The sequence below is a fragment of the Magnolia sinica genome, chromosome 9, assembly GCF_029962835.1.
Source record: "Magnolia sinica isolate HGM2019 chromosome 9, MsV1, whole genome shotgun sequence".
NCBI classification, from domain to species: domain Eukaryota; kingdom Viridiplantae; phylum Streptophyta; class Magnoliopsida; order Magnoliales; family Magnoliaceae; genus Magnolia; species Magnolia sinica.
In genome coordinates this window covers 59,054,153-59,070,742 of record NC_080581.1, presented here as the reverse complement: position 1 = coordinate 59,070,742, position 16,590 = coordinate 59,054,153, and the positions used below count along the sequence as shown (strand labels likewise).

The following is a 16,590-nucleotide window of genomic DNA, read 5'->3' as shown; positions in this document are numbered from 1 at the left end:
AAATTAACCCCATTTGTTTCTGAACCGGAAATTTTGAAAAGATTCTCCTATAATTTATAACTAAATTCCCTCCAAAATTTATGCAATTACAATCGTCTCCTGGCAATCAAGGATGAGGATGTAGCCATCTCAATTTGATATGCTTACTAATGCCCATTTTATTCACTGATTTTTGTAGATCTACCCCTGGAGAGTCTATACATAGCCCTCTCTTATATGAGAGAGGCCTTTTTATCTCCAATCATTGGTTCTTTGCCTTGAGAAAGAGAGAAAAGATAAAGAGTTATTGAGACAAAGAGAAGGAAATTTGAAGAAAAAAAGAAGAAGATGGAAGGAGAATTTAACAGAGAGTAGGGGAAAAAAGGTGGCTTGGCTTTTGGCCTGAGATTCTGCTTTGATTTGGAAATCACGCAGCTGAGAAGATCAAACTAAGCTTCATGAAGATCAAGGTCAATTCAGCAAATTCGGTTACTAACAAGAAGAATAAAACGGAGACAGACTAAAGATTTTTTGGGTTGCAAAGGGGAAAAAAGAGGGGAGAGGACTTAGAAGGGCTACATTTGATTCTCTTTGGGAAAGGGGAGTTTCTTCGTCATTTTAAAAAATGAATTAACACAGGCACTAAGCAACATTAGCAAAAAAATTCAGAACAGTCCCTTTTTGCAATAACAGAGAATTAATGATGTGGGTATTTGTAAACTTCAATTTTTTTCATGTGGGCATTTGCAAATACCCTATTATTAATGTGGTATTGTGCCAAAAATAAATTTAGAAAACAAAAAGAACCTTTTCTAGAACGACTAAGATGATGATGATGATGATGATGATGATCTATTCAAAATACCAAAATATGACTTTTTCAGAGATAACAAAGTTTTTCTGAGATAAGACAAGAAATGGATGCAGTCCAAAGGTGGGCCATGATCAATAGTGAATCATCAGGTCCATCTGATGGGAACTGCTTAAATTGCCTTTATTTTAATGGTCTTAACTTGTTTATGTATCTAGATCCAATCATGTTTAGAGTTTTGAGGGTTTTAGTGTCATTGTTAATGATCATGTGTTACATCTATGCATAAAGACATTGCATGTGGGAGTAGAGGGTTACATGTTATGCTTTATTTTGGGGGATCATCGAGTTACTTTTTTGAGGGATCATAGAAAGTTCATTGCAAATATGACTTCTGCATTAGTAACTTGCCCTTGCAATATGGGAGGTTATGCTTTTGTGCATGCTTTATAGGGATCTACAACAAGTAGTGCTAAAGGCCCTTCTTGTGTTCACATTGGTTATGTGGCATCGAGTTACTTTTTTGAGGAATCACATAAAGTTCATTGCAAATGTGACTTCTGCATCAACAATTTGCCCTTGCAATATGGGAGGTTATGCTTGTGTGCATAATTTATAGGGATCTACAACAAGTAGTGCTAAATGCCCTTCTTGTGTTCTCATTGGTTAAGTGGGGTCCATAATATATTGCATCTAGGTCTCAGTTATTGGTTACCCTAGAAACATAGGTTGGATGAGAAAGAAGAAGAGGAGACGAACAAATCTCTTTATGGTTTGGCTAAGGAAAAAGGCAATACTAGGCAATACCACTTTGGAACATAACGCAAAGTTGGGCGGTTGTGTGCTCAGAGATAAAGAGGAGATTAATAATGCAATTGTTAACTTCTTCAAAAGTCTATATATTGTGGAATTTCCTTAGCAGACCTATCCTCGACATTAGATTTTGATTGTCTTCCTGTCAAAATGGTTTCGCATCGCAAGCACAATTCAGCATTGTATTTGGCCTTAAAGGGGAATAGGCCTTTGGTCCTAACAGTTTGCTGGGATTTTCTTAAAGTTGAACCATGGAAGTGCTTGAGTCCTTTGAGAGAGACATCATTCCTTCAATGCCTCGATCCCTAGAAGATGGACACTAAAGGAAGTTTGATACTTTAGACCTATTAGCCTTAGAGCTGTACACGAGGTGAGTTAGCTCGGTCAGCTCGCTCGACTCACCTCGGCTTGAAATTGGATTCGGACTAAGTCGAGCTGGTTTTTGGATCTCGAAAAAAATTCAAGCCGAGTTTGAGCTTGCTCGAGCTTGACTCGACTCGAATCGAACCTCAACTCGAATCGGCTCGGATCGAATCGGCTCGGTGACTCAATTATTTTGATATTGATGCTAGTAGCTGAGTGTTTGATGAAATGACTCAACGAAGTGTTGTTTTGGGTGCATACATTCTCTGCGGGATCTGCTGGTGGCGAGGAAGGAATGGATACAAAACAAATCACTGCAAAAAAAAAAACATTATAAAATTGCCCTCATATCTTTGATTTTGATGCTGCCCGCCGGGTGTTTGATGAAATACCTATAAACTGCTGTTATTGTTTTGTATTCTGTGAGAAATTGAAGATGCACTTTATATGTTTGAGAAAATGTCGCATAGGATTGAACTCGGCTCGAATTGGCCCGAGATGTTGACCAAACGAGTCGAGCTGGCTAGTAAGGCTTAAGGACCGAGCCGAGACGAGTTCGAGCTGGGGTTAGCTACTGGCCGAGCCAAGCCGAGTTGTGCCAAGCTCAACTCGGTTCGACTCGTATACAACACTAATTAGCCTTGTGGGTAGTCTAGAAAAAAATTATCACCAAGGAACTTGCCGGGAGAATCAGACGAATTTTAAGCCTCATTATATCCCCATCCCAAATGGTGCTTGTAGAGGGGAGAATCATTGGAGATGGTCCATTTGTTTTGCACGAGATGTTGGACAAGTACCAGAAATAACATAAAAGGGGCTTTATTCTTGAAGTCAAGATGAAGAGAGCATATGATAGACAGGAACTTCTCTTATACCTATTTGGTACAATGGGCTTCAGGAAGAGATGGTTTCACTGAGTGAGGACAGGCATTTCATCCACTTGGTTTTCAATGATCAACAACAGCTGCTTGGTTTTGTTTTTTTTTTTTAAATCCAAAGGGGATTTTAAATCCCACAACAGCCTCTTCGAAGAGGTCTCTGGTTTAAAAATCGACACACTTAAGAGTGAAATGTTGGGGATAGGGCTATCCAAAGAAGAGGTAACAACCCTCGCAACTATTTTCGGATGTGGTTCGGGCTCCTTTCCATCCTCGTGCCTGGACCTTCCACTTTGTTTGGGAAAACCTCCAAAATAGTTGCAGAGCAAAGTGATAAAGAGATTTGAATGGAAATTGCCTAGATGGAAAGGAAAGAATTTATCTTTAGCCGGGCGCATCATTCTTATCAAAGCGGCCCTATCCAACCTCCCGCTTTAGTTCATGTCACTCTATAAGTGCATGAAATCAGTGCTAGCTAAACTCGAAAAACTGAGAAGAGACTTCTGGATTGACCCCCAAATTTAGACTTAGCTCTAGAATTATACACGAGTCGAACCGAGTCAAGCTTGGCTCAGGTCGGCTCGGCCAATACTTAACCCTAGCTCGAACTCAGCTCAACTCGGTCCCCGAGCCTGGCTAGCCAGCTCAGCTCGATTCGGTCAGCATCTCAAGCTAGTTTGAGCCGAGTTCGAGCATGTGCGACACTTTCTCAAACACTTAGAGTGCATCTTCAATTTCTCACAAAATGCAAAACAGCAGCAGCAGTTTACAGGTATTTCATCAAACACTTGATGGGCAGCATCAAAATCAACATATTAGCGTAGTTTTATAATATAAAGTTATTTTTGTAGTGATTTGTTTCGTATCCATTCCTTCCTCACCACCAGCCGATCCCGCAGAGAATATATGCACCCGAAACAACACTTCGTTGAGTCATTTCATCAAACACTTGGCGAGCAATGTCGATATCAAAATAAACGAGTCACTGAGTTGATTCGATCCGAGTCGATTCGAGTAGAGGTTCAATTCGAGTCGAGTCGAGCTCGAGCAAGCTCGAACCCAGCTCGAAATTTTTTTGAGCCCTAAAATCCAGCTCGACTTAGTCCGAATCCAATTTCAAGCAAAGGCGAGTCAAGTTTTTCCGAGTCGAGTCGAGCGAGCTGATCGAGCTAACTCTACTCGTGTACAGCTCTACTTAGCTCCCTGAGGAGAAGTCTTAACATTGGAATCTCGAGAGTTAAATCGCCTCCCAAATTGCGGCTTGAGGTACTGCTCAATGTCTGGCACCACTTGGTGCATGTGTTCTAGGGTGTTGACATCGCGAGTGAGAAGTTCTCGTTAAATGTCAACCCGGAGGCCCATTTTAAATCTAGAAAGAGTGATCATCGAGTCCTCCTTAATATTACATTGCATCATGTATTCTTCAAACTTAGCAATGTAATCTGACACAAGCATGGTCCCCTGGCGAAAGGATTGCCACTAATCCATAAGCTTTTGACGGTAGGAGAAGGGAAGATATTTTTCTTTCAACATTTTTTTTCATCTCTTCCAAGTGCACTACTTGGGCACCTTCAGACCTCGCAATCTTTCGCTCAATGTTGGTCCAAAACAATTTGGCCTAGCCCACCAATTTCATCTTGGCGAACCTCACACGACAGGCATCAGACATGTCATACCACTCAAAATAGTGGCCGTTTATGTCCGCCATCTAGACAAGGAATGCTTTGAGATCCAGGTGACCATCAAAATTCAACATATCTACCTTCACGCTCTTCATGACTCGCTCATCTGGATCATAGCGGTCATAGAACTCTCTCTAGGGTTCTTGAAAACGAGCACCACCACGGCCGCCAACTCAGCCACAGCCTCGTCCATGTCCTCCAGCAAGACCTCCTACATCAATATGCACTGGGCCTCCCACTTGGGATTGGCCATCCTCCTCGGTGTTGGGGTTGGCTTGTAAAGAGGTCTCTATCTGCTCTAAATGTTTATTTTGGGCTGCCAGTTGATTACTGTTGGCTCTACATTGCACCTTTATGGTTATCAGACGGATGCTCATAGTTTGAATGAGCTTGGTGAGTTGTTCTAGATTCATCGTGGGGTGAAGACCAAATCCACGTCCAGATCGCATGGGCATGGACAGGGAAAACCTAATGTGAAGACTCTATACAACCCTATATGATCCTAGACAACTCTAGATGACCCTATATGACTCTATATGACCAAAGAAACAATTTTCCCTAAAATTCCAACAATGAAACTAATGAAATATCCTAGTACCAAAATTCAACAATGTGGTAAGAAGAATTAATGTGTTAGGAAAATTCAGCAAAGGGAAAAGGGAATTAATAGTGCTAAATTTCCAGCAATAGGTCAAAAGAAACACTAGCACTAAAATTCAGCATTGTACCTCGAGATATGAGTAACACTCAAAAATTGCAGGAATGCAGTATGTGAATTCACTAGTACCAAAAATTTCAGCAGTGTACTAGGAATAACTACTTCTAGATTACCACAAAATGATGAATGACATTACGTATGATGAAGGACTCAATCTGATGTGATAACAATTAATTTCATATGACGCCAACTTTAAAGGTGTGCTGAAAATCAGCCCACTGAAATTCAGCCTGCTGAAAATCAGATTTTCTGATTACTGACTATCAAACTGCTGACAATCAGTTTCACAGAAACTGTTATGAAGAAAATCAGATTTTCAGTGACTGTTTGTGCAGAAATGCAGATATATGTGGTGATGTAGTCATGGAGAAATTTGATCAAACACCTACAATGCAGGAATTTCTACAAACATGTAAGATGCAAAATCAAACCTATGCTAAAAGTTATGATGAACACCCTAAGCTAAGCCTAAGATGAACCTACCCTATGTTAACCTCCCTCTGATACCAAAATTTGATGCAGGACAGTACTTTTCTACCCTAGGATGATAATAAAAATCAGATTCTAGTTGATGTGAGCAAGAACAATTAAACTTTAGCCACTACATGCAAATCCAAATAATAACAAATAGAAATTATGCTAAATCCTAGGCTACATGCACGCCGTTAGGAACTAATAAGAGATTGGAGAATTAGGTCCCAATGGATTTGAGAAACTCCACATTAACATAGGGTTATGTCATAAATCAAGGCACTCACTAGTTCCCTAAAGGAATTAGGTGTAGATTAAAAGTATAGGTTGAAGTAGGTTTAGGGATTTGAAGGAAAAGAGGGGAAACTGAAATTAGGGTTAGGGATTTTGGGTTTAAAGGGGAATTTCAGGTTTTAGGATTAATGTTTTCGATTTGGGGTGAAAAATAGGGTTCTGGGGTTAGGGATTTTGGGGGGTTTGGCCTAAGAGGGATGGGGAAACAAAGGGGAACAAGGGGGATTCAATGGGGCAGCCACACATGGCTGGTTGTGCATGTGCACATGCGCACGTGTGCATGGGAATGGGTGAAGGAGATGGGTGCATGGGTTAGTGGGGAATGAGAGAGAGAGATGGGTTAAGGTAGATGGATTGAAAAAGAAAGAAAGATAGAAGAAGAAAATATTAGGGATTATGGAGAATACCTTGTAATGAATGAAGAGAGAGAGAGAGAGAGAGAGAGAGAGAGAGAGAGAGAGAAGATTGTGGATTCAAACCACGTAGTGGCCTTGGATTCACCAATGAAAGCTTCACACCTATAGCAATCTAATAGAGAATTCAAAGAGAACTATTGTTTTTTTTATCCAACATGCTTCATAGAAAAAATAGAAAAAAGAGGGGGGAAGGGGGGGGGGCAGCATGTGAGGCTTTATAGCCTTTTTGGGCCACAATGACTAAAATGCCCTCTCAACTTTTTTTGTTTCCAACCACATCTCATCTCTCAAATAATGTAATAAAACCCAAAATAAAAGAAAATAACCACAATATATGTAATCCAAACTACTAAAATAACAAAATAATGCAAAATCCTAAAATCTATGATGGCCCACAATCAACGGTCTGATCAAGTCATCCACGCCATCCGATGGTCCAATCGCCGTGTCCATCAAATCCAATGGTCCAAAATGTCCTCCTCTAGCAGCCCACATGCATCTTCCCATTGTGGTGACTTCTAGATGCGCGTACATGCCATGTGGGGTCTTCAAAACGGGTACTCACCAAGCCATAGAGAGACTGGGGCCTGCCTCCTCCTTTGATACGTGCGTAGAGGCGCACGTGATGTGGTGTCCCCCATTGAGAAATTATAAAGAGAATTCATAGCTAACAAGTACGGGGGGGAAGAAAGAGGATGGGAGCAAGATTTCATCGTTGTATCGGCCTTCGACCATTTGGAAAGCCATCCATTTCGTGTCTCCTTCAGTCATCACCACATCATCCTTCTCTCTTGGGAATGGCACTCGCATTAGATTTTGGGAGGATTTGTGGTGTGGCCCTAGACCTTTTGACGGGGACTTCTCATCACTTGCGTCTCTCTCTCTCTCTCTCTCTCTCTCTCTAGAGAAGAATATCAAGGTCGATCATTGTTTTTCTTGAGAAGGGATGGATGTTTGGTGCCCTCCTCGTAGAAGGGGTCTATTGGACATGAAGTGTGAAGATCACGTCAGATTATTACTCCATCTTCAGCATTTCTATACCAGTCCAAATCTGAGAGATTCGTTGGTATGGTCGACATCGCCCTCTAGTTCTTTTTCGGTAAGATTTTTTTATAACATAATCTGGCCTCATGGTGCCTCCTCCAAAATCTCCACTCCTTTTGCATTTTGGTCCTATGGGGGATTTTATTTTTTTATCCAAAGGGGAATTTGACAAGGAGATCTAAAGGTATCCATTCCTATTCTCCCTTGTTGGCAAAGCCCTTGATAAGTTACTGGAGAGAATTGTGAAAGTGGGTGCAGTCTAGAGGATGGAAATCAGTAGCATGTCATCCTCAATGACTCACATCTAGTATGATGACAACATAGCATTCTTCGAGCTTGCAGAAGTGTCAGCTACCAAGGGGTTTAGAGACACCCTTCACCCTTCGGTATTAAGAGGTGGTGGTGTCTACTTCGAAGATTAATGTGGAAAAGTAGCATCTCCAACATAAATCCCCTTCGATGTAAAGAGGTGGTGTCTAGTTTGAAGATTAATATGTTGAAAAGTAGCATCTCCAACATAAATCTAGAGTGTTCCAAAGTGAACTGCGAGGGCTTGGGACTGGGTGGTAGAACAGCCTCTCGAAGCCTCTATGTGTGTGTGTGCGGCCGTGCGCGCTGAGGATGTCGTCTAGAAGCCATTGAAGGTGGAAAATACAACCCTACTAAAAGGTGGTGACGTATCAGTAAAGAGGAATCTCCTTTACAACCAATACACTAGCTACGAAGCATGGTGTTTCAGCTAATGGGTGGGATGTTAATGTCTCGACTGGGAGAAAGGCTCCGAGACCTAGAGGGTCATCTTTCCAGTGTTCCTGATCTTTTTACGCTTCTCCCCATCTAAAGTTGTGTGTGGGGTCAGAGTTCAATTCCGGGAGGATAGGCTGTGTTTGGTTGCATCAAATATCATGAATTTCACTAAATTTCATTATTAATCATTAATTCGGTGCAAAATATCATGAAATTTCATGATAATTGGTGCAAGTTCAACCAAGGTCAACCTTAATTAAAGATCTAGAAGTAGCAATGTAGCTATGTAGCTTTCACCTCACGCTTTAGAGGCTGGATGTATCACATATGTTGAACGCTGTTTGCTAATTAAAACACTGGGCACAGCAAGACAAACAGTGAGCTGAAGACCAGTATCATTTTCTTATTCCATTCAAAGGGATAAGGTGATTCAGGGTGGCAGTTTCCCCTCCTAAAGTAGTGGAAAAATGGCACCTCCCCCTTCAGGTCATTTTAAGCTTAACTTTAACAGTTGCCTCCTGGTAACCAAGGGCCTGCAGGAATTAGGGGTTCCTTTTGCAATGACAAGGGGTGCGCCGGTAATGGAATACTTGGGCCCACTGGGAGTTAGGGACTACAACTTTGCTGAGGCTGCCTCCTTGCTTCAAGGCCAAAGGTTAGCAGTTCTCCATAATTTTATTTTTTAACCGATGGACGTTAGAGGTGACTCCAAAAATTCGATCAAATCAAAGTATAAAGTATCATCTGAAACCTCTGTACATATCGCCTGATACGTACTGGTGTTGTCCATGGATGATACAACTGTATTGGCCCAATACAGGGCAATACAACACCATATTGTGGTGAATAGTAAGATACCCAACACTGATATTAAACATTGGACCAAATGGATCAAATCTGGCCACTCCTTGGAAATTAGCAAGTGTATTACATGAATCTGCCTAGCTGTGTACCAATCTCTCGGCTTCCTTTTCTCACATCCTTCAACTGGGAAATTTGAGGCAGATGCAATTGGGAAGGAGTGAATCAGGGTGCTATTTTGGTCTCAATAAGAGGCAATTATTGTCTTCTGTTTTTCTTTGTTGTTGACTTGTTGTATCCTTTTCCATTTTTTTCTCAATAAAATCCCTTGCTATTCATAAAAAGAAAAAAGAGGAAACAAAAAACAAAACAAAAAAAAAAAGGATCCCAGAGATCAAGGAGATAAAGGCTTGATATTCAAATCATTCTGACGATGATGTCAAAGAACCAAACTATGAACAAAAGGTGCAACAGAGAATTTTTATTTATTATTTTTTTTTTTTAATACGTTGGATAAAGTAGATTACAAATTAAAAATTGCTTACCTGTTCCATCATTAGCAATATTAATACCATCAAAACTAAGGATAATATCAGATGGCTTCAGGAACTTGAATTCTGGAGAAGTAGGCTCTATCCTTCTAATGCGTACACCCTTCTGATCAGACGCCATTCCCATTGCCTTGCGCAAATCAGGATTTTCCATCTTCTGCCACTCAATTCCGAGAGACGGGAATCCTAGCAAGAGGAAAATGGTTACATAAGGAGTCCTTTGGTGCAAAAGCATAAGAATCTGATTAAACCTTAATGAAAAACAGATAGAAAGGCTTCAACTACCACTCATAAACTACAAAATGATTGCATTCATGTTTTAGGTATAAAAAAATAAGGATTTTGTAATAGGGAGACCAAAAATAATAGAGAGTATCATGATAATTAGTGGAAATGAAAAAGATTAGCCATCAGATTCAAATAAAGCAAATGACCAAACTCTATACTGGAGCATACCTGTATATTCTCCCGACTTTTCATAGTCTTGAATGAAGTGAGTAATGACAGGCGTTGGTATGACATACCCTATATTTTCTACATCTTCATGTTTGAGAGACTGAAATGCTATTCCCACACATTTTCCTTTATCATTAAAAGCAGGCCCACCAGAATTTCCTGAGTTTATAGCTGCATCTATCTGTAAAAGAAACTCGGAAACAAGAGAAATCAGGCCTTTTTGCTAAATTAAATAGAAAAAGAAAAAGATGAGATCTAGGAGAAAATCTTCAAAATCAAACCTAAATCAACTCTATAAAGGAATACACTTGAAGATATGTAAAATAAAAATACATAAGAGCAGTTGACTGGCAGGCAAAACCAAATAGGAAATAAAGAAATTCCAAATCCAAAACCTGCAGTCCCAAAAGCTCTGTGGACCCATGAACATAGGATAAGATTTCCATGCGAGACACAACACCACTTGTTACAGAGATTGTATCTCCTCCAATTGGGTAGCCAACAACAGTAACAGCATCTTGGAGAGCAGGCAAAGATCCAAACTCCAAAGGTGAAATTCCTTCCCAGAACTCGTCATCATTAACTGTCAGCATGGCTGCAAATAATAGCAGGCAGTCAATTAACACTCACACTAGTGCAACTCGAGCAATAAAGTCACTTGTAACCAGCAATGCACGAAGCACATGCTCTGTAAATTCATCATCAAACATATAACAAAAGATGCAAACATAAAAAAACAGATAGCAACAATCAGTAATCTTGAAATGCAAATTGCAGAAAGAAAAAATTATTAGTACCCATTGAATATAACACGGACCATCATACACACACCAAGATACTCTCTTGAGAAGAAAAAACATCATATTACTAGTCAATTCTTAAGGAGTATATTTTGTTAAAAAGAAAAGAGCAAACCAGCAATCTTCACGAACGTATATCATGTGAAGAGTATAAGTTGTTATCTAATGTTGTTGTTCTCTTTAGTTGTGCTATTTTACCTGTACCCTCATTGTGTAAAATTGCTGCATAACCATGTCATGGTGTGGAAAGTTTGATGGGTGATGGAAAAGCCACATTTGATATTTTTCACTTAGTTGAATAATCAAATCATGGTGTGAAAGGTTGATTGGTGGTAAGAAGCCAAGTTAGATACATTTTCACTGATCTTTGACATGAACGAAAATATGATTAGGTATGGACCGTATGGTATACTTTGGGATCTGAAGCAAAATGTGTTGATTTGCCAACAAAGGCATGCGCATTGCATGCCTTGCAAAAATAGGAAATGGATGTTTGCAATCACAATGCCAAGTTAAAAAGGGAATTAGCCAACCCCCAGTATACTGTACACAGAAGCGGCCTGATTTGCATGTGCAGCTCTGTCCAATATATTTTGAGGTTGGCTTCACAAGCCTTGTTTCGCCATCATTGCTTTCTAAAGCCTTTTGCCTTGAGTCCTTTCGGGTCTTCCTGTCATCCTCCTTTCAGACTATTCAACCCCAAATTTACAGTCCCTCCAATTTCCATTGCACTTAACTGGCCCATCTCCTACTAGAGTTATGACTAGGATACTTCAAAAGACCACGTTCTTAGTTATATATTTCCAAGTTGTCCCACACATCTATTCAATTAAGGTAATCAATAACGGTAACGGTGGCCATAATGGTCACCGCCATTACCATTACAATATAGGCCATAACGGCTGGCTATGGCCTTTTTATACCAAAAAAAAAAAACCGCATTAGCCCCGTAATGTCCGTTACAGTGCATTTTTTACATAATGGTCATTACCATTATGTTACAAGCCGTTTTTCAATACCTTAATCTCAATATCCTTATCTATGCAACACTCTTCTCTACTCAACCATGGTGCATCATTATGGGGCCATGTAAAGGTAATGGTGGCAATCGTTACACGTTACAATGTCGTAAACGCCATTACGGAAAAAATGACCCGTAACGGCCATTAATGGCCCCCATAAAGGACATAACAGTCCATTACAAGGCTGATAAAGGTTTTTTGGATATTTCTAATTTTAAAGAAAAAAAACCCAGAGAACATAACAACCATTACAACCCGTATTGTAAAGGTAACGGTGGTGACCATTACGGCCACTATTACCATTACGGATACCTTGCTACTCATGTTCCTTTCTAACATTGTACCTAGTGTTTTAAATAGCGAATAGCATGTAGTGTAGTGTTCAACCCTCTGAAGCATGAGGCGTAAGCTTCATGGCGTGTAGCATAAGCTATATGCTACTTCTAGATTTTTAATCAAGGTTGTGCTTGATTGCACTATTTCCATGATATTCACCAAATTAGACTGATTAATAATGAAATTTAACAAATTTTCATGATATTTAATGCAACCAAATAAAACTTAAAGTAATGGAAAATGGTAATTATTAAGTATAAAGGAAAAGAAAGAGCAACAAAACTGATTTAATACTATTACTTACATTTTTTTACTAAAAGCATTAAATATTAAAAATAGAAAAATGTAACAAATCATTGAAAATATTATTTGATTTTAATGTTTTAATGAAAAATAACTTATAATGTGAGGCACGTAGCATTTAGCATAGTCTATGTAGCATGTAGCATATACAAATTATCATGTAGCGTAGGCTACACATAACTTAAGCTATTTTCGTGAGCTACGTAGCGTTAAGGCTAAGCTACGCTACATAGCGCAAGATACACACTACATAGCATTACAATCTAAAACACTGATCGTACCATATAGCATACCCGGTGGTATAGTAGCTTTTAAAATCACACCTTGAGTTCCATTAGCACTGTGGTGATCACACCACACTCCAAGAGCACATCTCCATTTCATGCACTCAACTCCAACTCTAGTGGAAACATCCTCATCAAGCTCTCCATCTTTTTGAATCATAGCAAATAAGAAAATGCATCACTTTGGGAAATCTCAAGGCCATCGATTTTAACTAAAGCCTCACCATGATAACTATTCTTAGTTCTATCTAAGTCACACTCCAAACACTCAATCTTAGTTCTGCTAATTTTTTAAACTTTTGAATTCTTGAATCTTCCTCCAAATCCAATCTTCCCTTGATTTGGCATTTCTTGCTATTTGGATTGCAAAGAAAACTATTGATTCTACAAACTAGTCATTACAGTTATCCACAGTGGTAGTTTTCTAGCACAAGAAACGAGCTGACCGTTGTCATATGAATCAAGGATTTCCTCTTGCTATCCAAACAACACCCCTTTTACTGGGATGCACAGGCTATACAGTGCTGAAAAAAGTAATCATTACAGCCATCCATGCACACACCATGGATTCCTTGTATCCAAGCATGGCCTAAGAATAATATTATGTAATAGTAGGGAATCGATATCTGTATCTACCTTGAAAAACAGCACCCTTTAACTCGTTAATCATATGGTTATACAATAGCACAACTCCGTTGCTTACCTAGCCCCAAAAAATACAACACAGTATTGTATTACCACAGTTGAAAGAAAGAGCATTGCTGTCAATAACTGTGCGCATAGATATTGGAATGAAAATGTGAATATCTCTAGCGTGGTTAATCAAGAACGTGAATAACCTTGCCCGTGCGATGCTACATAGGTAACACAATTCAAGAACTTCACATAAACTCAGGTAGAATAATAAGGGTGGGAATGTCTTAACTTCCTATTTAGTTCTTCAACAAGTTCTTGGCAAAAATGATATCACTTCTAAAAAAAAAACTCTCAGAACCCATTAAGCAATATCTAACCAATACCAAGAAGAGGAACAGAGACAGAAGAAGAGAGTGTGTTGTTTCATTTTGGAGAAAATATAATTACTTGACCCAAATTACTAGCATGCTAATTCTACCAGCATCCATTCATCTGAAACCCACTTTCTAGTGATCAAGATCGTTCATCTGGCGACCCCACACAGACGATGCCCATCGGACAACCCTAACCAATTGAAAAATCGGCCTGCAAATGGAAGGTTAGAAAGGGAAAAGGAAAACAAAGATTCTCAGTCCTTCGCCCACACACAGTGAAGTGGGGCTCATCAAAATGAGCAATCAAGATCACTAAAGATGGATCCCATCTACATCGATCAAGAAAAAACTAGCCATCTGAGCCACCGCATGCTTCGTTCAACACCTCCTTGCCTTACCAATATCACACTCGGTCCCAATTGCGAGCACCGTCGCCAGGTACTTGGTGTCGGATCCACGCTTCTTCAGCTTGACCTGAGTGTAATGCTCCACAGAGTGCGCATTAGTCAGCACCCTCCGCCCGCCGCCGATGATGAAACCGCTGCTGCTCGAGCTGTACTGCCGCTTCCGCTGCCACGGCAGCGAGAAATTGGGCTCGGTGTGGACGCAGAACACCTTCACCACAGCATCCATTGACGGCACGACCCTGACCGCATTTTCCCACCGTTGCTGCAGCGGTGGCTCGGAATTGAGCCGCGCGGAATCGCCCGCAACGACAATGGTCGTGGTAGCAGGGTTCCTCCTCGGAGGGGGGCTTAGGGATCCGTTCTCGGGTTTCCCCGTTTCCTTCCGGGGCCGGCCGCGGCGTCGGTTGGCCACCTTTGACGGAGGGCTGGCGTCGGCCGAAGCTTCGGCGTTGTGGGCGATGGAGGCGATGGTGACATCATCGGATGGAGAGGATGATATGGTGGGGTTGGTGGTTAGCTGGAAATCCATGGTCTCGGCGAGGGTATTTTTGGGTTTTCGGCCTCTTTTCCTTTTGGGTCCGGACATTGTTAGGATTTGAGGTTTTTCCTCTCTTTCCTGGATTTGTTGAAATGATAGTATGAAGAAGAGGGAATAAATGAGCGGAGGAAGATTAAATGATGGAACTTAGGAAAGCTTTGGATTCAGGACTATATATGCATGGAGTGGAATGGAAAGAGGTAAAAAGAGAAGCATTTGCGGAGGTGAAGAGGATTTTGGACACGGATTGTCCGAAACAGGAAACTAGGTGGGGCCCACCGTGAAGTCTACGAGAAATCCACCCCGTCCATCCGTTTTTTCATATCACGTTACGGTATGGGCTATAAAATGACGCAGATCCAAAACTCAAGTGGACCGCACGACAAGGTTTTTTTTTTTTTTTGTTTTTTTAAGTAGGGAATGCCTACCGTTGAAGCACCCCTTAAGTCCCATGTTGTTATGTCATCCACACCGTTCATAAAATCATTTCTACAGGTGAACTGAAAACTTCTGTGGTCCCACGAATGTTTCAAAGGTAGACGTTTAATCATCGTTATTTCATGTCGCGCGGGTCACTTGAATTTTAGATCCACCTCCTTTTTTGGGGCCATGTCTTAATGCGATCCAGTAAAATGGATGGCCGGGTGGATTTTACGGTAGCCCCCGCCTAACAGGCTGTTGCAGGCAATCCGCGTCGTGCATTTGACATCTACATGTGGGCCACTGTTTCGGTGATCATCACACAGTTGATCGGATGGGCCTTCTTGACATGATCTTTATGATGTGGGAAATTTTCTGGGGCATTTTCGCAGCAGGACTACCATATCTACGGCCATGATCAGTGGAAAATTATTCGTAGAACGTAGCATTTTCCATTTGAGGGGCGCGGTATGATGGTTCACACACGTGCATTGTAGTCTTGCTGGGATTCTTTCAATTGGTTGATGATACGTAGGTCAAGCATTCCACAATTCCTCTCTTGAAAGAATTGGTTGAAAAGTAAGACATTGGAAAATCTATGGAAAATTCCATCAAGAATGGGCTACTACCACATGGTGCATAGTGCTTTCTAGGATATGAAATTATGAGAGTACCCTCGGAGTTTTTTCATTAAAAAAGTTGTGAAAGTTGAGAGTTGTGGGACCACGCAATATGTGTATAACATCCAAACCTTCCGTACATATGCAACCCACCATGGTGATCACACAAACAAAACATTGAGCTAATCAAATCATCTGTTGGGCCACACTTGAATTTGGAATATCTTGAAAGGTGTATATTACTTCGTGGAATGGCCCACCTTATGATTGGATCTGTCATATTTTTGGTCCATCTAATAATTATGTTGATTTGCATTTGTTGGACAAATTAGATGTGAGACACATATTTGTAGGAGATTTGAGCTGCAGAATCACACAGATCTAGATCTAGGATAGCAAGTTAATAGTAACAAGCAATCACAGAAGAACACAAAGTTTTTAACGTGAAAAACTCATGCAGGAAAAAAACCATGGCACAAAGCGACAGAAATTCACTATAAAAAGAAATTACAAGAGAGAGGACTTATCCGATTCGAACAACCTCGAATCTCACCCTTGCTACACCCTTTGATAACCCTAGAACCCCTTTAAAAAGCTTTAAAATTATTTCACATACCCTAGAAAAGCCCTACGGACACCTACTTATAGTTTAGGCAAATTTCCTTTCGCACCCTGGCAAAAACATACTCAAATTTCTACAGTCTGCATCAAATCTGGAAACGAATCTACGTAACCTCAACCGGTCGAGGGACCCCTACGACCGGTCGAGCTATCCCCACGACCACTCGAGCGTCCCGGACACCAAAAGGTGAGCTCACTGGACTTT

General features: G+C 40.6%; 1 protein-coding gene across 1 annotated transcript in view; it reads right to left on the bottom strand.

The window, feature by feature from the left end:
• LOC131255482 (protease Do-like 9) overlaps window positions 1-14,987 on the bottom strand; it is a 35,053-nt gene extending 20,066 nt beyond the window's left edge. Inside the window, exons 1-4 of the mRNA XM_058256218.1 lie at window positions 14,178-14,987; window positions 10,420-10,619; window positions 10,025-10,205; window positions 9,563-9,754 (exon numbers count right to left, since the gene is read on the bottom strand). Of these exons, the coding sequence (XP_058112201.1) occupies window positions 9,563-9,754; window positions 10,025-10,205; window positions 10,420-10,619; window positions 14,178-14,772 (1,168 nt within the window). The 5' untranslated portion in view covers window positions 14,773-14,987. The remainder of the gene's footprint in view (window positions 1-9,562; window positions 9,755-10,024; window positions 10,206-10,419; window positions 10,620-14,177) is intronic.
• Between the last annotated feature and the right edge of the window lie 1,603 nt (window positions 14,988-16,590).